Here is a 23,299-nt window from a genome sequence, read left to right on the forward strand (position 1 = left end):
AACCGGATGTTTCTCTTCCGTTTCAGGTTGAGGTTGACGCTTCTGAGATTGGGGCAGGGGCCGTTTTGTCTCAGAGGGATCCTGTTGGTTCCTTAATGAAACCGTGTGCCTTCTTTTCCCGTAAGTTTTCGCCTGCTGAACGCAATTATGATGTCGGCAATCGGGAGTTGTTGGCTATGAAGTGGGCGTTTGAGGAGTGGCGACATTGGCTTGAGGGAGCTAAGCACCGTATTGTGGTCTTGACCGATCATAAGAATTTGATTTACCTCAAGTCTGCCAAATGGCTGAATCCTAGACAGGCTCGATGGTCCTTGTTTTTTTCCCGTTTTGATTTCGTGGGCTCGTACCTTCCGGGTTCTAAGAACATTAAGGCTGATGCCCCCTCTAGGAGTTTTTTGCCTGATTCTCCTGAGGTCTTAGAACCGGTCGGTATTCTGAAAGAAGGGGTGGTCCTTTCTGCCATTTCCCCTGATTTACGACGGGTTCTTCAGGAATTTCAGGCTGACAAACCTGACCGCTGTCCTGTGGGGAAACTGTTTGTTCCTGACAGATGGACTAGGAGAGTGATTTCTGAGGTTCACTGTTCCGTGTTGGCTGGTCATCCTGGCATTTTTGGTACCAGAGACTTGGTTGGAAGGTCCTTTTGGTGGCCTTCTTTGTCGCGTGATGTGCGTTCTTTTGTGCAGTCCTGTGGGACTTGTGCGCGGGCCAAGCCTTGTTGTTCCCGTGCTAGTGGGTTGCTTTTGCCATTGCCGGTCCCTGAGAGGCCCTGGACGCATATTTCTATGGATTTTATTTCTGATCTTCCGGTTTCCCAGACGATGTCGGTTATCTGGGTTGTTTGTGACCGGTTCTCTAAGATGGTTCATTTGGTGCCTTTGCCTGAATTGCCTTCCTCTTCGGATTTGGTTCCGTTGTTCTTTCAGCATGTGGTCCGTTTGCATGGTATTCCGGAGAATATTGTGTCCGACAGAGGTTCCCAGTTTGTTTCTCGGTTTTGGCGGGCTTTTTGTGCTAGGCTGGGCATTGATTTGTCTTTTTCTTCCACATTTCATCCTCATACAAATGGCCAGACCGAGCGAACTAATCAGACTTTGGAGACTTATTTGAGATGCTTTGTGTCTGCTGATGAGGATGATTGGGTGGCTTTCTTGCCATTGGCCGAGTTTGCCCTTAATAATCGGGCTAGTTCGGCTACTTTGGTTTCGCCTTTCTTTTGTTATTTTGGTTTTCATCCTCGTTTTTCTTCTGGGCAGGTTGAGCCTTCTGACTGTCCTGGTGTGGATTCTGTGGTTGACAGGTTGCAGCAGATTTGGGCTCATGTGGTGGACAATTTGGTGTTGTCTCAGGAGGAGGCTCAACGTTTTGCTAACTGTCGTCGGTGTGTTGGTTCCCGGCTTCGGGTTGGGGATCTGGTCTGGTTGTCTTCCCATCATGTTCCTATGAAGGTTTCTTCTCCTAAGTTTAAGCCTCGGTTTATTGGTCCTTATAGGATTTCTGAGATTATTAATCCGGTGTCTTTTCGACTGGCGCTTCCGGCCTCTTTTGCGATCCATAATGTCTTCCATAGATCTTTATTGCGGAAATATGTGGAGCCCGTTGTTCCCTCTGTTGATCCTCCGGCCCCTGTGTTGGTTGATGGGGAGTTGGAATATGTTGTTGAGAAGATTTTGGATTCCCGTTTTTCGAGGCGGAAGCTTCAGTACCTTGTCAAATGGAAGGGTTATGGCCAGGAGGATAATTCTTGGGTTTTTGCCTCTGATGTCCATGCCGCTGATTCGGTTCGTGCCTTTCATCTGGCTCATCCTGATCAGCCTGGGGGCTCTGGTGAGGGTTCGGTGACCCCTCCTCAAGGGGGGGGGGTACTGTTGTGAATTCTGCTTTTGGGCTCCCTCCGGTGGTTGTAGGTGGTAATGCAGTTGTCCCTGGGCTGCAGTCCTGGACAGGTGTATCTGCTGATTGCAATTCTGACTGGGGTATTTAGGTTTGTAGGACTCATTAGTCCTTGCCAGTTGTCAATGTTTCTTGGAAGATGTTGGACCTCTGTCTGGCTTCTCCTGCTTAGCTGCCAATTCAGCAAAGATAAGTGTCTGTTTCTTTTTCTATGGCACACTTGCTGTGTGCTTGTTTTTTGATTGTATTGCTGCTCTGAGTGTAGGATTCTCTGGAGTAGCAGATATACACTCCACGTCTTTAGTTAGATGGAGGAATTTTTGTATAATCTGCTGTGGATATTTTTGGAAGGGTTTTAATACTGACCGCACAGTACTCTGTCGTATCCTTTCCTATTTTAGCTAGAGTGGCCTCTTGTGCTAAATCCTGTTTTCTGCCTGTGTGTGTCTTTCCTCTCCTACTCACAGCCAATATTTGTGGGGGGCTGCCTATCCTTTGGGGTTCTGCTCTGAGGCAAGGTAGAATTCCTATTTCCATCTTTAGGGGTATTTAGTCCTCCGGCTGTGACGTGGTGTCTAGGGTTTGTTAGGTACACCCCACGGCTACTTCTAGTTGCTGTGTTAAGATCAGGATTTGCGGTCAGTACAGTTACCACCTACTCCAGTGTAAGTTTTCATGCTGCTCCAAGGTCACCGGATCATAACACAGGACATCACTGTCTGTTAATTCTTAGAGTGAGATCAGTGAGCCAAAGTCATTTGACCTTTTAAAAACATCAGTTACTTATTCAAATCTGTGAAAATGGGCTGTTTGCCCACTTTGATGCCAGTTCTGATGCCCAGAACCCATTTGGGCCAAGCTGGAGAGAGTTGGTTTTGATGTGGGGCTCCCTTTTCTATATGTCTGCAGTGTGAGATCAGTGGCCTAAAGTAATTTAACCCTTTGGTTAACGCCCTTCACTGGCCACTTTGATGCCCATTTTTGTGCCAGTATTATAGTTTTTGTAGCTGTTTTTAAATGTATTCACATCAGGGCACCTCGCTGCATTGTATGTTATTATTGTGATACTTATTTTTTGTCGTTAAATCTATAAAAACCCAGAGGTTTCTTACATGGGATCTTTATGATGTTACATCGTCATCTTCTCCCCATTCAGGTCCCTACAATATCGGATCCTATCAGTGGAGATCTTCTATATAAGAGAATCCTCCTGAGTGACCCTACAAGGATGGACAGGGACAAGATGGCGGAGAGGATATTACACCTCACCCTAGAGATCCTCTTCCGGCTTACTGGAGAGGTGAGAGATTCTGATGACGTCACATTACATCATTCTTATCTATGGGAATAACAGATGGACAGAACTGGAGAGGTGAGGACTCTGGAAATGTCTGTAGTGAGATTTATTAATGTGTCTCTCCATAACCAGGATTACACAGTAGTGAAGAAGACCTCTAGTGAGCGCTGTCAGGACCCTGTGTCTGAGGGATGGGGAAGATCCCAAAACCTAATCACGGGACTTCCACCTCACCCCCTGATACATGAGGACATCAATGACCAGAAGATCCTAGAACTCACCTACAAGATGATTGAGCTGCTGACTGGAGAGGTGACACTGCTGGGAATGTTGGGACATTATACAGTAATGCTGTGGAGGGATCGGGGATGATGGTATCATTGTATGTGTCAGGTTCCTATAAGGAGTCAGGATGTCACCGTCTATTTCTCCATGGAGGAGTGGGAGTATTTAGAAGGACACAAAGATCTGTACAAGGACGTCATGATGGAGGTTCCCCAGCCCCTCACATCACCAGGTAATAGGACTAAATACACACGGCCTATAATTATCTGTATGTAAAGAATGAGTTTAGTCCCTGTATGTGTTTCCTCCAGTTCTATCCAGTAAGAGGACAACACCAGAGAGATGTCCCCGTCCTCTTCTTCCACAGGACTGTAAACAGGAAGATTCCGATGTTCCTCAGGATCATCAGGTAGATGGAGTCATGAGTAGTGATGAGCGAATATACTAGTTACTCGAGATTTCCCGAGCACGCTCGAGTGTCCTCTGAGTATTTTTTAGTGCTCGGAGATTTAGTTTTCTTCGCCGCAGCTGAATGATTTACATCTGTTAGCCAGCTTGATTACACGTGGGGATTCCCTAGCAACCAGGCAACCCCCACATGTACTTATGCTGGATAGTAGCTGTAAATCATTGAGCTGCGGCGATGAAAACTAAATGTCCGAGCACTTACGAATACTCGGAGGACACCTGAGCGTGCTCGGGAAATCTCGAGTATATTCGCTCATCACTAGTCATGAGATCTCCCCTATGATGTGTAGAAGGCTGTGAAGATCTTGTGTTCAGTCTTGTTTTATCCACCAGTATTATACACTGAATGGTCGATTTCTTAGGCCGGCGTCACACTAGCGAGTTTTACGGACGTAAGAGCGCATAAAATACGTCCGTAAAACACACCTAACAAATGTCCCAATTATTCTCTATGCCCCTGCTCCTATCTGCCGTATTTTACTGATCAGTATTATACGGCTTTCTACGGCCGTAGAAAATCGCAGCATGCTGCGTTTGTCACCGTATTGCGCAAAAAAACGCCAATGAAAGTCTATGGAAGCCAGAAAAATACGGATTACACACGGACCAGCAGTGTGACTTGCGAGAAATACGCAGCGGTGTTAGAGAGAAAAGCCGGCAATTCAGTGCAGTGTACAGTAAAATCACACTGACCGCTTACAGTAGAATAGGTAGAATAAATGTGTACACATAGAATAGGTATATATATATATATATATATATATATATATATATATATATATATATATATATATATATATGTCAGTGAGACACATATATGTATATACAGTTATATGAAAAAGTTTGGGCACCCCTATTAATCTTCAGCTTAATGTTTTATATAAATTTTTTTTTTGCAACAGCTATTTCAGTTTCATATATCTAATAACTGTTAGACACAGTAATGTTTCTGCCTTGAAATGAGGTTTATTGTACTAACAGAAAATGTGAAATCTGCATTCAAACAAAATTTGACAAGTGCATAAGTATGGGCACCCCACCAGAAAAATGACATTAATATTTAGTAGATCCTCCTTTTGCAAAAATAACAGCCTCTAGTCGCTTCCTGTAGCTTTTAATGAGTTCCTGGATCCTGGATGAAGGTATTTTTGACCATTCCTCTTTACAAAACAATTCCAGTTCAGTTAAGTTTGATGGTCGCTGAGCATGGACAGCCCTCTTCAAATGATCCCACAGATGTTCAATGATATTCAGGTCTGGGGACTGGGATGGCCATTCCAGAACAGTGTAATTGTTCCTCTGCATGAATGCCTGAGTAGATTTGGAGCGGTGTTTTGAATCATTGTCTTGCTGAAAGATCCATCCCCTGCCTAACTTCAACTTTGTCACTGATTCATGAACATTATTGTCAAGAATCTGCTGATACTGAGAGGAATCCATGCGTCCCTCAACTTTAACAAGATTCCCGGTGCCGGCATTGGCTACACAGCCCCAAAGCATGATGGAACCTCCAACAAAATTTTACTGTGGGTAGCAAGTGTTTTTCTTGGAATGTTGTGTTTTTTTTGGCTGCCATGCATAATGCCTTTTTGTATGACCAAACAACTCAATCTTGGTTTCATCTGTCCACAGGACCTTCTTCCAAAAAGAAAATGGCTTCTCCAAATAAGCTTTTGCATACCTCAGCCGACTCTGTGGCGTCCTTGCAGAAACGGCTTCTTTCGCATCACTCTCCCATATAGCTTCTCCTTGTGCAAAGTGCATTGTATAGTTGACCGATGCACAGTGACACCATCTGCAGTAAGTTGATGCTGCAGCTCTCTGGAGGTGGTCTGAGGATTGTCCTTGACTGATCTCACCATTCTTCTTCTCTGCCTTTCTGATGTTTTTCTTGGCCTGCCACTTCTGGCCTTAACAAGAACTGTACCTGTGTTCTTCCATTTCCTTACTATGTTCCTCACAGTGGAAATTGACAGGTTAAATCTCTGAGACAGTTTTTTGTATCCTTCCCCTGAACAACTATGTTGAATAATCTTTGTTTTCAGATCATTAGACAGTTGTTTTGAGGAGCCCATGATGCCACTCTTCAGGAGATTCAAACAGGAGAACAACTTGCAAGTGGCCACTTTAAGTAGCTTTTCTCATGATTGTATACACCTGGCTATGAAGTTCAAAGCTCAATGAGGTTAGAAAACCAAAAAAGTGCTTTAGTAAGTCAGTAAAAAGTAGGTTGGAGTATTTAAAACAAGAAAATGATAAGGGTGCCCAAACTTATGCACCTGTCAAATTTTGTTTGAATGCAGATTGCACATTTTCTGTTAGTACAATGAACCTCATTTCAAGGCAGAAACATTACTGTGTCCAACAGTTATTAGATATATGAAACTGAAATAGCTGTTGCAGAAAAAACTATTTTTATAAAACATTAAGCTTAAGATTAATAGGGGTGCCCAAACTTTTTCATATAACTGTATATTATTATTTCATACAGCGCAAAATAGCTTTGAAGCCGGTAATTTAATTACCGGCTTTTGCTATCTCCTTCCTAAACCCGACATGATATGAGACCTGGTTTACATACAGTAAACCATCTCATATCACCATTTTTTTTTGCATATTCCACACTACTAATGTTAGTAGTGTGTATATGCAAAATTTGGCCGTTCTAGCTATTAAATTAAAGGGTTAAATGGCGGAAAAAATTGACGTGGGCTCCCGTGCAATTATCTCCGCCAGAGTAGTAAAGCCAGTGACTGAGGGCAGATATTAATAGCCTGGAGACGGTCCATGGTTATTGGCCCCCCCCTGGCTAAAAACATCTGCCCCCAGCCACCCCAGAAAAGGCACATCTGGAAGATGCGCCTATTCTGGCACTTGGCCACTCTCTTCCCACTCCCGTGTAGCGGTGGGATATGGGGTAATGAAGGGTTAATGCCACCTTGCTATTGTAAGGTGACATTAAGCCAAATTAATAATGGAGAGGCGTCAATTATGACGCCTATCCATTATTAATCCAATAGTAGTAAAGGGTTAAAAAAACACAAACACATTATTTAAAAGTATTTTAATGAAATAAAAACAAAGGTTGTTGTAATATTTTATTCTACGCTCAATCCTTCTGAAGACCCTCGCTCTGTAACAAAGAAAAAATAATAAACCAACAATATACATACCTTCCGAAGATCTGTAACGTCCCACGATGTAAATCCATCTGAAGGGGTTAAAATATTTTACAGCCAGGAGCTCTGCTAATGCAGCGGTGCTCGTGGCTGCAAAACCCCGGGGAATGAAGGTAAAGTAGGTCAATGACCTATATTTACCTTCATTTGCAGTGAGGCGCCCTCTGCTGGGCATTTTAATTTAATAGCTAGAAAGGCCAAATTTTGCATATACACACTACTAACATTAGTAGTGTGGAATATGCAAATAAAATGGGGATATGAGATGGTTTACTGTATGTAAACCATGTCTCATATCATGTCGGGTTTAGGAAGGAGATAGCTTTAAAGCCGGTAATTCAATTGCCGGCTTTTGCTATCTCGCGCTGTATGAAATATTAATATATATACATATATGTGTCTACTGATATATATATACAGTATATATGTTTGTTTGTTTTGTAACACATGGATCCCTTGTATATCCTTGTATGTCGGTTTTGCAAGCCTGCGAGAAAAACACGCAGTATGGATGCCATACGGATTACGTTCGGAGGATGCCATGCGCAAAATACGCTGACACACCCTGCCTACGGAGGAGCTACGGACCACTATTTTGGGGACTTTTCAGCGTATTACGGCCGTAATATACGGACCGTATTGTCTTACGCCGAGTGTGACGCCGGCCTTAGAGACACTGAAACTTTTCTAATAGAATAGAAATGTGACCAGTGACTTCAGAGTACAGCAGGAAATCCAGTGATCACTTTTCTGTGGACGTTTGCAATGTAAATCTACATTATAATGGGAACATAAAGTGAAGTGATCGACTTTGAACATTTGCTGATGTTGAGATTATACTGAGAATGTTGAAAAACAGATGAATACAAGAAATTAATCAATTAAAAGTCAGAGACGTTTGTTAAAAGTCGATCAAAGAACAGGCGGTGCACAGTCATGTCCTAAATCTGAATACAACTCTGGATCTACAACTATAGCGTCCGAAGAAACATTTCTTCAGCACAGGAGCTTACCTAGGCTTTGTGGCCAGTGTTCAATTAAGTTCATCCTTTTCTGGCAGAAGGACGGCAGGACAATGCTCGATGCCACTATGGTCTTATTGTCATGGATTGCTTCCAGGAACGGGACAATACATTTTTTATTTTTTTCTTTCCCGGCCCTTATAGTGTTCAGATCTTAATCCTATAGAACATCTGTTTTACAAGAATAACTTGTTCAGAGCAAATCAGCACCTACATCTATATTGTGGCAACTGTAAAAATCTATCCTTTTGTCAATGGACAGTATTCATGCAGAAGGATTAATACTCATTCGAATTAGCAACATAATTTGCTGAGGTTCTGAAGACCAAAGGAGGTTCAAGTGGGTGTCTCTAATAATGTGGCCATTCAGTGTATGCTTTATATTTGGTGGAGATGACAGGGAAAAGCTGATCATAGACATTAGATGTTGTTTCTATTTTCTCACAATTTTCTGGTTATGGAGACTGCAGGTTAGAATTAGGAGCCAACAGGTTGGATTTATACAGGAGACTTGCAGCTATTTCATCTTTTCTGTTCTAAATAATTTTACATGATTTTTCCATCTGTCTGTGACTTTTACATTTTTTTTCAGGGTAAAGATCTGCCCCATATTAATACTACAGAGACATATGTGAGGGGTGATAAGTGGTGCAAAGAGGAGATTCACTCAGGAAGAAGGTGCTGCGCCGGGAGTCGGGACAGAGCCAGAGGGATGTTCGGCGCGGTGTGGGAAAGGTGAATATGAGGGACGAGGGGACGGGGGGATGAAGGAGGATGGTAAGCCGAGCCATGCAAGATGGGAGCAGGAGTGGGGGGTTGAGAGATAAGCCATGCATTCAGGAGGGGGGGGGGGGGGGGTGAATATGAGCCATGCATTCAGGAGGGGGGGGTGAATATGAGCCATGCATACGGGGGGGGATATGAGCCATGCATACAGGAGGGGGGGTGAATATGAGCCATGCATACAGGAGGGTGGGGGAATATGAGCCATGCAAACGGGGGGAGTGAATATGAGCCATGCATATGAGATGGGAGGGAGATGAGCCATGCATACAGGAGGGGGGAATATGAGCCATGCATACAGGAGGGGGGGGATATGAGCCATGCATACAGGAAGGGGGGAATATGAGCCATGCATACAGGAGGGGGGGGGGGGGAATATGAGCCATGCATACAGGGGGGGGGGGAATATGAGCCATGCATATAGGATAAGCCATGCATACGGGGGGGGATATGATCCATCCACACAGGAGGGGGGGAATATGAGCCATGCATATGGGATGGGAGGGAAATGAACCATGCATACAGGAGGAGGAGATACGAGCCATGCATACAGGAGGGAGGGATACGAGCCATGCATATGGGATGGGAGGGAGATGAGCCATGCATACAGGAGGGGGGGAATATGAGCCATGCATACAGGAGGGGGGATATGAGCCATGCATATGGGATGGGAGGGAGATGAGCCATTCATACAGGATGGGGGGAGATGAGCCATGCATACAAGATGGGAGGGGGGCATTATACAGTATTGAGCATCATGTGGGGTCATTATACAGTATGGAGCATCATGTGTGGCCATTATACAGTATGGAGCATCATGTGTGGCCATTATACAGTATGGAGCATCATGTGTGGCCATTATACAGTATGGAGCATCATGTGTGGCCATTATATAGTATTGAGCATCATGTGGGGCCATTATACAGTATGAAGCATCATGTGTGGCCATTATACACTATGGAGCATCATGTGTGGCCATTATACAGTATTGAGCATGATGTGGGATCATTATATAGTATGGAGAACTGTGTGTGGCCATTATACAGTATGGAGCATCATGTGTGGCCATTATACAGTATTGAGCATGATGTGGGATCATTATATAGTATGGAGAACTGTGTGTGGCCATTATACAGTATGGAGCATCAAGTGTGGCCGTTATACAGTATTGAGCATCATGTGTGGCCATTATATAGTATTGAGCATCATGTGTGGCCATTATACAGTATGGAGCATCATGTGTAGCCATTATATAGTATTGAGCATCATGTGTGGCCATTATACAGTATGGAGCATCATGTGTGGCCAATGGCCATTATACAGTATTGAGCATCATGTGTGGCCATTATACAGTATGGAGCATCATGTGTGTCCATTATACAGTATGGAGCATCATGTGGGGCCATTATACAGCATGGAGCATCATGTGGGGCTATTATACAGTATGGAGCACTGTGTGGCCGTCATACAGTATTGAGCATCATGTGTGGCCATTATACAGTATGGAGCACTGTGTGGCCATATTTTTTTGAGTTATAATTATTGTATATGAAACAGTGTGATCAGCAGTACTAAATGGGTGTGGTTGGGATGTGGATATGGGTGTGACTAGTTGTGAAATGGGTGTGGTCAGAGGTGTGGCCTAAAATTTGCTGCAGCACACTACGCGTGCCGCAAACTTTATACCTCTTTCCCTTCTTCAAAAGTTGGGAGGTATGATACCGCATTTACCAGATCACGGCAAGTGCCACAAATCCCATAGGGAATGAATGAGGCCAAATGCAGTGTTGCTGTAAATGATCCATTACGCGGCAGATGCAGAAAAACTGCCGGATCTGCTGCAAAAGGCTACTTTCACATCAGCGATTCTTGCCAAAGTTACTGCCGACAGTATCATACTTACCAAAGGTGGAGGCAGCACTAAAAGTGCCTAGGGCAGCAGAAACTCTAAATACAGCCCTGCTGAGGCGCTAAAATACATTGCTGCCACACCTGAAAAAAACAAGGTAAAAAGCAATAAAATTGTTCCAATAAAAATATCAACTCACCAAGAAAAAGACAATCCCTAATGCAGCTGCATTGACAGAAAAAGGGTTATGAGTCTCAATAAATGGCAACAGACACCAATTTTTCTTTTACAACTCTACAAGTTTTGCATTCTTCTGACCTGTTGCCAGACAATATTTATAGCACAATGAACTCAAAACCCAAACTGCAATGGAAAAATAATTTTTAATGTTTTATGATAAAATAAATTTTCAAAATGAGAATTTGTTCCACAAAAAAAGAATCAAGCCATCACATGGAAAAATAAAAACGTTCTGGCTCTTGGATGAAGGACAGGAAAAAAAATGCAGAAACATAAATTGAGACTGAAAATGCAAAAATGAAAATTGCCACAAAGGAATTACCTTACATACTCGAGTATAAGCCGACCCGAGTATACGCCGAGGCACCTAATTTTGCCACAAAAAAATGGGAAAATTTAATGACTCGAGTATAAGCCTAGGGTAGGAAATGCAGCAGCTACTGGTAAATTTCAAAACTAAAAATAGATACCAATAAAAGTAAAATTAATTGAGATATCAGTAGGTTGTGTTTTGAATATCCATATTGAATCAGGAGCCCCATAAGATGCTCCATATTAAAATATGCCCCATATAATGCTGCTGCTGCGATAAAAAAAAAAATGACCTCTTGTCGCTGCCCGCTGCTTCTCAGCGTCGCTGGCTCTCTGCAGTGACTGTTCAGGCAGAGGGCGCGCACTAACCTCGTCATCGCGCCCTCTGTACTGAATGTCACGCGGAAGACACAGCGCGGCGGTGGAACGGGACAGGTGAATATTGCATGGCTCACCCTCCACCAGTCCTACTCACCCTCCTGGTGCTGCATATCAGTCCCTGCATCTCGAGCGCCATCATCTCTCTTCCTGTCTTCCTTCCTGTGCTGATTGGTCAGTGATACCGCTCATTGAAGTAATGAATATGCGCTCCACGCCTATGGGAGTGGAGACGCATGCATATTCATTACTTTAATGAGCGGTATCACTGACCAATCAGCACAGGAAGGAAGACAGGAAGAGAGATGTCGGCGCCCGAGATGCAGGGACTAATATGCAGCAATGACACCAGGAGGGTGAGTATGATGTCTGCTGCCCCCCTCCCCCGAAGGCAGTGACTCGTGTATAAGCCGAGAGGGGCGTTTTCAGCACAAAAAAAATGTGCTGAAAATCTGGGCTTATACACGAATATATACGGTAAATTAACATTTATTTATTAAGCAACATAATTTTATGCAACTTTATTTTTTTATGCCGACACCACATATAAAAAACTTCAACACATAGTGGTTGAGAACAATAAAGAATGGTGGGAATACATGGGGACTGTCATGGTTTGCGGAAACCGATGTTTTCTATAGTTACCGATATTTGCACTTTTGGCTTTTTTATTTCCCCTTTTTTAGTACATTTTTTGGTAAAATGAATGGTGTCATACAAAACAACAACTCCGTTGCCACTGGTAACACATGTATACAGTGGGGAAAATAAGTATTTGATACACTGCCGGTTTTGCAAGTTTTCCCAGGTACAAAGAATGGAGAGGTCTGTAATTTGTTTAGAAGGTACACTTCAACTGAGAGACAGAATCTTTAAAAAAAAATCCAGAAAATCACATTGTATGATTTTTACACAATTAATTTGCATTTTATTGAATGAAATAAGCATTTGATAAAATAGAAAAACAGAATTTAATATTTGGTACAGAAACCATTGTTTACAATTGCAGAGGTCAGACGTTTGCTTTACTTCTTGACCAAATTTGCACACACTGCAGCAGGGAATGTTGCCCACTACATACACATCTTCTCCAGATCTTTCAGGTTTTGGGGCTGTCACTGGGCAACATTGAGTTTCATCTCCCTCCAAACCTATTTTTTATTGGATTCACGTCTTGAGATTTGCTAGGACCTTGAAATGTTTCTTATGGAGCCACTCCTTAGTTGCCCTGACTGTGTGTTTCAGGTCATTGTCATGCTGGAAGACCCAGCCATGAGCTATCTTCAATGCTCTTTCTGAAGGAAGAAAGTTGTTGGCCAAAATCGCGCAATACATGACCCCATCCATGCTTCCTTCAATACTCTGCAGTCATCCGGTTCCCTTTGCTGAAAAGCACCCGCAAAGCAGAGGCGGACATATCATTGGTGCAACCTGTGCAGCCGCACAGGGGCCCAAGAGGTAAGGGGGCCCATTTCTACCTCCAAAGCAGGTGCAATTTTGCATTTTTAGGAGCTCTTGGGCTGGAAAGGGCCCCTACATTGTTCTTGCACAGGGGCCCTCTTCGGTCTGTGTCCGCCAGTGCCGCAAAGTATGGTGTATCCCCCACCATGCTTCACGGTTGGGATCGTGTTCTTCAGGTTGTTCTTATCCTTCTTCTTCCTCCAAACATGGCAAGTTAAGTTCATACCAAAAAGTTCTATTTTGGTCTCATCTGACCCTCTCCCATGTATCCTGTGATGATCAAATGTGTTTGGACATGTGCTGGCGTGTGCAGGAAGACCTTGCGTGCACTTCAAAATTTTAATCTGTGACGGCGTAGTGTGTTAGAATCATACAATGGTAGAGTTGGAAGGGACCTCCTGCGTCATCTGGTCCAACCCCCTGCTAGTGGGAATGTTTGAGACTGCTCTCTTTATGTTATTGCCCAGGTCATCCCATGTAGTTCTGGGCTGATTCCTGAATTTTCTGGGAATCATTTTTACCCAATGAGGCAAAATCCTGCATGGAGCCCCAGGCCAAAGAAGTTTGACAGTCATCTTGTGTTTCTTTCATTTACTAATAATTGTGCCAGCAGTGTTCTTCTCACCAAGCTGCTTGACTATTTTCCTGTAACGCATCCCAGCCTTGTGCAGGTATACAATTTTGTTTTTGGTGTCCTTAGACAGCTCTTTGGTCTTGGCCATGGTGGAGAGGTTGGAGTGTGATTGATTGTGTGGACAGGTGTCTGTTAAACTGGTAATGAGTTCAAACAGGCGCAGTTAATACAGGTAATGAGTGCAGAGTAGGAGGGTTTCTTAAAAGAAAACGAACAGGTCTGTGAGAGCCAGAATTCTTGCTGGTTGGTAGGTGATCAAATACTTATTTCATGCATTAAAATGCAGTTTAGTTATTTAAAAATTATACAATGTGATTTTCTGGACTTTATTTTTAGATTCTGGCTCTCAGAGTTGAGGTGTACCTACTATATAAATTATTTATAGGTGAAAGAACTTGCAAAATCAGTAGTGTATCAAATACTTATTTTGCCCACTGTATATACAGTATCCCCTTTGTAGCTCTGGGCTGAGGCTAAGGGTATGTGAACACGTTGCCGATTTTTCCATGCGTTTTTACCTGCGGATTTACCATGGATTTTGTGCGGAATTCGCCTGCATTTTTACACCTGCGGATTCTTATAAAGGAATAGGCGTAAAACGCTGCGGAATCCGCACAAAGAATTGACATGCTGCAGAAAATAAACCTAACTATTTTTCTGTAGTTTTAAGTGGCACGTGTTGCTTGTGTGTTTTATTTAACTGCACTTCGATGTTGTTATTAGTGTTGTATATTGTTACGTAAACATTTTCTCCCTTGTTGTTTGTTGGTTCCATAGTTGTTATATGGAAAGTGAATGTGGTGGGATAGTTTTGAGGATATTTTGTGAGGTTGACCTCTATTACTGTCCACTGAATATTTTTCACTAAATATTTTGTATTTCACAAAAATTTTGTGATACGTACACTAACACATATTGTATTGAAATGTTATAGAAAGTATTAATATTATAATTGTTATAAATTCCATTTTATTTTTGGCAGATGACTGTACCAGCAGATCGGAGGCACATCTTACATTTTCAGATTTGACCGCACATGATCATATTATCACACAGGATACATTTGAAGAACATAACAATATTCTGGATTTATCCCCAGCCCTTCACAGTAAAGATCTACCATCTGATCCTTTTGAAAAACTTCCATCTTCTGATTCTTCACAAACTATTATGCCAAACAAAAATTACAGAATTGACAATAAACATCAAAGAGCTCACACAAGAATGAAGCCATATTCATGTTCTGAGTGTGGGAAATGTTTTACAGAAAAATCAGATCTTGTTGTACATGAGAGAAAACACACAGGGGTGAAGCCATTTTCATGTTCAAAATGTGGAAACTGTTTTTCAAGGAAATCAGATCTTGTTACACATGTGAGAAGTCACACAGGAGAGAAGCCATATTCATGTTCAGAATGTGGGAAATGTTTTTCAAGGAAATCACATCTTGTTACACATGTGAGAAGTCACACAGGAGAGAAGCCATATTCATGTTCTGAATGTGAGAAATGTTTTACACAGAAATCAAATCTTACTACACATCAAAGAAGTCACACAGGGGAGAAGAGATTTTCATGTCCAGAATGTGGGAAATGTTATAAAGTGAAATCAAGTTTTGTTAAACATGAGAGATCTCACACAGGAGTAGCCATATACCTGTCTAGAATGTAGAAAATGTTTTGCAAGTTTTAGTATGTAGCCAAACCGAGTAGGCTTAAAGTCCCAGATGTAGCTGAATAAATAATATTAAGCCTTTTACCTATGTAGAATCAATTTTTGGACATTTTCCTTTTCGTAATTTTTTAATTTAAAAGATGAAAATATGTACAGTGCCTTGCGAAAATATTCGGCTCCCTGGAACTTTTCCACCTTTTTCCCACATATCATGCTTCAAACATAAAGATGCCAAATGTAAATTTTTGGTGAAGAATCAACAACAAGTGGAACACAATTGTGAATTTGAAGAAATTTATTGGTTATTTTAAATTTTTGTGGAAATTCAAAAACTGAAAAGTGGGGCGTGCAATATTATTTGGCCACTTTAACTTAATACCTAGTTGAACCACCTTTTGCTGCGATTACAGCTGCAAGTCGCTTGTCGTATGTCTCTATCAGTTTTGTACATTGAGAGAGTGAAATTCTTGCCCATTCTTCCTCGGTGAACAGCAGTTTTCAGGTCTTTCCACAGATTGGATTGAGGTCTGGACTTTGACTTGGCCATTCTAACACCTCGATACGTTTATTTGTGAACCATTCCATTGTAGATTTTGCTTCATGTTTGGGATCATTGTCTTGTTGGAAGACAAATCTCCGTCCCAGTCTCAGGTCTTTTGCAGACTCCAACAGATTTTCTTCAAGAATGGTCCTGTATTTGGCTCCATCCATCTTCCCATCAATTATACCCATCTTCCCTGTCCCTGCTGAAGAAAATCAGGCCCAAACCATGATGCTGCCACCACCATGTTTGACATTAGGGATGGTGTGTTCAGGGTGATGAGCTGTGTTGCCTTTACGCCAAACATACCGTTTGGCATTGTTGCCAAAATGTTCGAAAATTCTCAGTTTGTCTGATTTTTCTCTTTATAGGTATATTTTTGAGTAAAATGTAAATTGTTCTTTTATTCTATAAACCACTGAAAACGTGTCTCCGAAGTTCCAAGCAATACATTTTGTATTTATTTTCTAAAAATGAGAAATGGTCAAAATAAAAAAAGGCATTGCTGGAATAACCATGATTTTTATTCACCGCTTTCATTCATCTTGGCATGCTTTCCACCAGTCTGTCACACTGCTTTTGGGTGACCTTATGCCAATTTAAGCAGTTGTTCTTTGTTTGATGGCTTGTGACTATCCATCTTCTTCTTGATTACATTCCAGAGTTTTCAATGGGTTTCAGGTCTGGAGATTGGCTGGCCATGACAGGGTCTTGATATGGTGCTCCTTCATCCATACCTTGATTGACCTAGCTGTGTGGCATGGCACATTGTCCTGCTGAAAAAAAACAGTCCTCAGAGTTGGGGAACATTGCCTGAGCAGAAGGAATCAACTGTTTTTCCAGGATAACCTTGTATACGGCTTGATTCATACGTCCTTCTCAAAGAACAATCCTGCCCAATTCCAGCCTTGCTGATGCATCCCCAGATCATCACTGATCCTCCACCAAATTTCAGAGTGGGTGCAAGACACTGTGGCTTGTACACCTCTCCAGGTCTCCGTCTAACCATTAGACGACCAGGTTTTGATCTGGGGATGCTTCAGCAAGGTTGTAATTGGACAGGTTAATCTTTGCGAAGGCACAAGTACACACACACACACTGGTGAAATTGTATCATCCTTTAAAGAAATCAGGGATGCTATTCCTATGTATGGAAGCTGAATTCATGTTTGTGATCTGATCAGATTGTTTATCATTATCATTAATTTTGAATCTATAAAGTTGATTTCCATTGGGTATAATGCAATAGATGATTGACCCATGTATATATATATTTTTTTTTTTTAATTTTTTTTTTTTGTTCGTCCCCATCTATTTCCTGAGACAGCAAAGCTCCTAAAATGACTTTGGAGGCGTCCGTCTGGAGCACAAACTCTTTAGTGAAGTCTGGTGCGACCAAGACCGGCTGTCTGCACAGGACAAACTTCAACTCCTGGAATGCCAACTCAGCTTCAGAGGACCATTTGACCATCGACAACTTTGTGCCCTTGAGAACATCCGTCAGTGGAGGGGCTATCATGGTGAAATTCGGGATTGCCTATAATATCCACAATTTCAAGAAACGTGCAAACCTGCTTCTTGGAGACCGGCTGAGGCCACTTCTAGATCGCCTCTACCTTGTCTATTTGTGGCTTAATCCCATCCCTTCCAATGATGTATCCCAAGTACTTTGTCTCTTCTTTCCCGAGGGCGCACTTCTATGGGTTTATGGTAAACCCTGCCTTCCTCAGTGCATCCAGTACTGCCTGGACCTTCTGCAGGTGACTTCACCAATCTGAGCTGAAGAGGACAACATCTGCAAAGAGTTTGTATGTTCTCTCCGTGTTTGCGTGGGTTTCCTTTGTGTACTCCGGTTTCCTCCCGCATTCCAAAGACATATTGATAGGGAATCTAGATTGTGAGCCCCATCGGGGACAGGGATGATAATGTGTGCAAACTAAAGCACTGTTGAATATGTTAGCGCTATATAAAAATAAAGATTATTATTATTATCATGATGCCGTCCAAGTAAGCAGCGGCATAATTCTTGTGAGAGACCAGTATCCGGACCATAACCCTCTGGAAGGTAGCCGGGTCTTCTTGTAGTCCGAACAGCATCCGGGTATACTGGAAGCACCAGTCGGGCGTAGAGAAGGCCGTCTTCTCCTTGGCACTTGGAGACAGGAGAATTTGCCAATACCCTTTTGTTAGATCCAGGGTGGTGATATATCTGGCTGACCCTAGCCTCTCAATAAGCTCATTGACCCAGGGCATCGAATAAGCGTCGAACTTGGAAACCTCATTGAGCTTCATTTACATTACAGAAGCACCATTCTCCATCCGGCTTCGGCACAAGGACAATAGGGCTGGACCAGTCGCTCTGACTCCTCGATGATGCCCGGGCTCAACATTCTCTTCACCTCTTTGGAGATCACCTTGCGGCGAGCTTCAGGAATCTGATATGGTCTTCGGTTCATCTTCACATGCGGTTCAGTCAGGATTTCATGCTCCACAACCTGCGTGCATCCTGGCAACTCCAAAAACAAGTCTCGGTTCTGCTAAAACAGCTAACAGCACTGTTATTTCAGAGCCGGCGACAGTGTCTTTGCCATTGTGACATCCTCGACCTAGGCTTCAGGATTGGCCACTAGGCACGTTGCTTATCCCGGATCCCTGTTTCTCCACGGTTTAAGCAGGTTAACGTGGTACACCTGGTATAGTTTTCTTCTCGGTTGGTGGACCCTGAAGTTGACGTCACTCAACTTCTCAACCACCTCGTATGGCCCTTGCCACTTGGCCAGGAATTTACTTTCAATGGTGGGAATCAACACGAGCATCCTGTCCCGAGGGCTAAACTATCTTTGTCTTGCCGACCAATTGTAGACCCTTTGTCTGGGCCTCTCGTGCTTGGAGGAGGCTCTCCTTCACAAATCGGCATCACACTCATGATCCTGTCTTGCATCTAGGCCACATGTTCAATAATGCTGCGATGGGGTGTTACCTTCGCTTCCCAGGTTTCCTTTGCAATGTCCAGAAGACCCCGAGGGTGCCATCCGTATAGGAGCTCGAAAGACAAGAACCCTGTAGAGGCCTGTGGGACTTCTCTGACTGAGAACAGTAGGTACGGCAGGAGGCAATCCCAATCTCGGTCATCCTTCTCCATGACCTTCTTCAACATGGACTTCAAGGTCTTATTGAACCTCTACACCAGGCTATCTGTCTGTGGTTGGTACACCGACATCCTAAGTTGTGTAATCTTGAGGATCTTGCACAACTCCCTCATTACCTTGGACTTAAACGGTGTCCCTTGGTCTATCAGGTTCTCCTTCGACAGGCCCGTCCAGCTGAAAATATGGACTAGCTCCCATGCTATACTCTGGGCAGAGGAGTTTCTCAGTGGTACCACCTCCGGGTACCATGTAGCGTAGTCCATTACCACTAGGATGTATTGCTGAACCCTAGCAGACTTAACTAAGGGTCTGACCAGGTCCATGGCAATCCGGTCAAATGTGACTTTGATTATGGGTAACGGAACTAGGGGACTTTAGAAGTGGGACACGGGGACAGTTAGCTGACAGGTAGGGCAGGACTGGCAGAAATTCAGGCCAGTAGAACCTCCAAAGGACTCACTCTTGGGTTTTATCTACCCCTAGATGCCCCCAAGACATGAGCATGGGCCAGATCTAGTACCCTATGTCCATAGGGTCCCAGAACTAATAGTTGCTCTAATACTTCCACTGGCTGTTTAGTGACCCGATATAGCAACTCATCATTGACTGCAAAGTACGGGAATTTGGTATCAGCCTCTGGCTCTTGGGCAACCTCATTTATCACGGTCATAATTCCAGGAGCATTTTTTAAAGTCTAATCCTGCATTTGGGCAGTCCCAAAATTCTCATCAGAAACCCCCAGTTCAGAAATTACGGCTTCACTGGTTACCATCTTGCCCTTGTCACCAGCTAGGACACACAAGGGGAACTCATTAATCCATCCGACTGCGATGAGTTTTCATCAGGGTTGAGCTGCCTCCTGTCTGAGTTACTTGGCCTTTCCCCACAAGTCCCAGAACAGGCTGAAGTCCCGCCCGATTTTCACGGGGTGTAGCAAGTCTCTGACTACGCCGACCTCATGGGACTCTGTACCCTGGCTCATTTTTATCAGCACTCTGGCAATAGGGTAGTCCTTGGCATTCCCATGGATACAGCGGACGCCCACATTTTTTCTTGGGATCAACTGGTGGGGAAGCATGGCCCTTATCAGGGTCACCAAACTCCCTGAGTCCAAGAGTCTTGACACCAGCACTCCGGTTATGGTCACAGGACATGACTGCTGCCCCTATCCAGGCTGATAGTCCACACTGCAAGCGGGATAAGCATAGTATGAGGAGTGCCTTCGTAAGCTGAAGTCCATCTGCTCAAAGGACATAGGACAACAGTCAGTTAGGTGTCCAGGCTCGTGGCATCTCTAGCAGATCAGGTGTTTACCAGCAGCCTTTGGCAACCCCCCAGCGACTCCTTGGGATCTCGGGCTCCCCCCAGTAGTGACTCTAATACCCCTATTTTGAGTCTTGGGCTCTCGCAGAGCACCCCAGTATTGAGATGCCCCACCCCCGGCTTCGTTAGGGACATCTCAACCACCTGGCACCTTTCTACGAGGCCCACCAGGTCATCGGCATTCCGGGGGTCTCCCTGGCAACCCAGGTCTGCACCAGCCGGGAAGGGAGCAAATTAATCTGTCCATGACCACCCACTCAACCATCTGGGCTGGAGTGAAGGACTCTTGCTGCATCATTTTCTGGACCAAATGCAACAAGTCAAACATCTGTAAATGGGGAGGTTTGTCAACGTAATACTCCCAATGATTTACCCTTTGGGCTCTGACAGAGATAGTGACCCCTGAGCATGACAATATCTCTGTTGTTAACTTGACATATTCCCAGGCATCCTGTAAGGCCAAGTCAAAATAAGCTTTCTGGGGTTCGCCAGTTAGATAGGGGGCCAGCACCTCCACCCACTGCTAAGGGGTAGCCTCTTCCACTCTGCAACCCGTTCAAATCAGTCAAAAATGCCTTTATATCATCCCCTGGGATCATCTTTTGCAGAGCTTGTCTTACCACTTTCCGGATGCGCGAGTCATCACCTTGATATAGGGGAGGGGCAGTATCTCTGCTGCCGACATCTCCTACCAGGCGTTCCATCTGCCTTACTTGAGGAGTTTATTTATCTCCTGTTGTACCTGCTGCTGTTTACGGAACTGCTGCTCTTGGCACTGCTACTGCTGCTCATAATGCAGTTGACTCAGGATCAGATGCTTGATTAGCTCCTCTATTTTATCCGACCATTGTTCCATCTCCGTAGCCACCTTCACCAGGGACATATGATTTGTCCACAGCTGCTACCCGTGTTCCTGGAACGTTGCCTGCATCTGAAACACCACTTATAGTAGAGCGGCTCACTTGGCTGGACACAGAGGTAGAAACATGCTTGGTTTATTGAAGACAACATAAGCCACGCTGTGAAAAATAAACGGCCCTCTGGGCAGAACAGCAGAACAAAACCAAACGGCCCTTCTCCTGGCTGGGGTCAGCTCGCTCACGGTTAGCAACGTCCACGGTTCAGGTCCTTTAACGCAGGCACAAACACTTTCCAGGAGTGCGTCTTCTCCAGGCACACTGAACCCTGCTGTCTTGGAAAGCAACGACTTAAACCTTAGACCAAATGACTCCTCCATCATGTGACTGATCATATGATACACACATGCTAAGGTGGCTAGCATGTGTGTATCGCTTGCTCACCGAGCCCCACTCCATACAGCCAACCAATTCCAGCCCTGTGCTGATGAGGGCCTAAAGCCCGAAACACGTGTCCACAGGTAGGAATTGGTTGGCTGTGTAAATTTAGAAACTAATCCGCAGCATTGCACGCTTGGCGGTTCCAAGCGCTGTGGATTAGACTGGGGTGGAAAGAGATGATTTGCATAGCTCCGCCTACTGCAAAGGATTCTGGGTAAACCAGCTATTCTTTGTATTATGCTGCTTGCAAGTACTTTCCGTTTCAGGAAAGCATCCACTATGATCATATGATAGTGACATCACACAGGTCCTGTCAGTACACAGCCGGCGTTGCTGCCTCTGCAGGTGGAGATAAGCTGGATATTATCCTACCCATTTTATGAATGTCCACATAAAACCAGCCCCTTCAAACAACTTTAGTTTAAGCCTCACAACACTTTAGAGTGCTTTGGAGTGCTGGAGGAAAATTCTCTGGCTTTATATCACTGATGCCATTAAGCGTAGTGACACATACAGTGGGGGAAATAAGTTTTTGATCTCTTGCTGATTTTGTAAGATTGCCCACTGACAAAGACATGAACAGTCTATAATTTTAAGGGTAGGTTAATTTTAACATTGAGAGATAGACTATCAAAAATAAAATCCAGAAAATCACATTGTATAAACTATATAAATTTATTTGAGAGCAAGTGAAAAAATGTGCTGAAATATGGTCAATCTTTTCGCTATGGGCAGGGAATCCTTTTCCCTGCGGCAACACTTTGCCTGCTCCATGTCATCCAAATACTTTTCAAAATTAAACTCCTCATCTGATGAGGCTGAAGGTATGGTGGCAGTAGCACCGTTCTGGAAGATCATGAACTCATAAAATAACAGGTTATTTCTATTGTAACTGTCAATGTACTTCAAACATGATAAGTACAATTAAACTGATGAATGAGAATAATGTAGGTGAAAAGAAGCTAGCAGAAAAGTCGAGATTCAGTTTGTCTGAAATGGAAGGCCACAGTCCTGTAACTGAGAAACAAACAAATATTACAACAGAAGAACAGCAAAATAAGGTTGTTTAAATAATGATAATGGTACACCGTCTTTGACAACAAGCTCTATAAGCTGTCTTTTAAACATATCTGCTGTAATTGTTACAGTAACTTTGTCACTTACAAAATATCTTGCAACTAAGGCTAGGGTCACATTGCGTTATGTGACTCCGTTTAACAGACTACGTTACACCGCGGTATAACGCGGTGTAACGTAGTCCGTTAACGCCACCATTGATTGTAATGGCGAACGCATCGCTAGCGCATGCCCACATTGGGCGTGCGCTAGCGATGTGCCGTCATTTGAGTGACAGACCGCGAACGCTGCTTGCAGCGTTCGCGGTCCGTTCCTCGCTAGCACAGTTCGGGGATCTGCGCTAGCGGGATCGGCTAACGCGATCTCTTTTGGGACATTGCGTTAGCGCAGTCTGTAGCGCTATGCGCTAAACGGACTGCCCTAACGCAATGTGACC

At 43.7% G+C, this 23,299-nt stretch overlaps 2 protein-coding genes across 2 annotated transcripts in view; both read left to right on the forward strand.

Moving 5' to 3' along the window:
• LOC138666636 (uncharacterized) overlaps positions 1 to 23,299 on the forward strand; it is a 211,209-nt gene that overhangs the window by 123,207 nt on the left and 64,703 nt on the right. Inside the window, exons 18-20 of the mRNA XM_069754831.1 lie at positions 15,154 to 15,470; positions 17,340 to 17,776; positions 18,962 to 19,116. Coding sequence (XP_069610932.1) covers positions 15,154 to 15,470; positions 17,340 to 17,776; positions 18,962 to 19,116 — 909 coding nt within the window. The remainder of the gene's footprint in view (positions 1 to 15,153; positions 15,471 to 17,339; positions 17,777 to 18,961; positions 19,117 to 23,299) is intronic.
• LOC138667874 (oocyte zinc finger protein XlCOF29-like) lies at positions 3,056 to 8,442 on the forward strand. Its single transcript, XM_069755956.1, has 3 exons — positions 3,056 to 3,193; positions 3,323 to 3,502; positions 8,311 to 8,442. Exons 1-3 carry the CDS (start codon positions 3,122 to 3,124, stop codon positions 8,440 to 8,442), a joined length of 384 nt encoding a protein of 127 aa, XP_069612057.1. The 5' UTR covers positions 3,056 to 3,121.

The sequence above is a fragment of the Ranitomeya imitator genome, chromosome 2 (genome assembly GCF_032444005.1).
Source record: "Ranitomeya imitator isolate aRanImi1 chromosome 2, aRanImi1.pri, whole genome shotgun sequence".
NCBI classification, from domain to species: domain Eukaryota; kingdom Metazoa; phylum Chordata; class Amphibia; order Anura; family Dendrobatidae; genus Ranitomeya; species Ranitomeya imitator.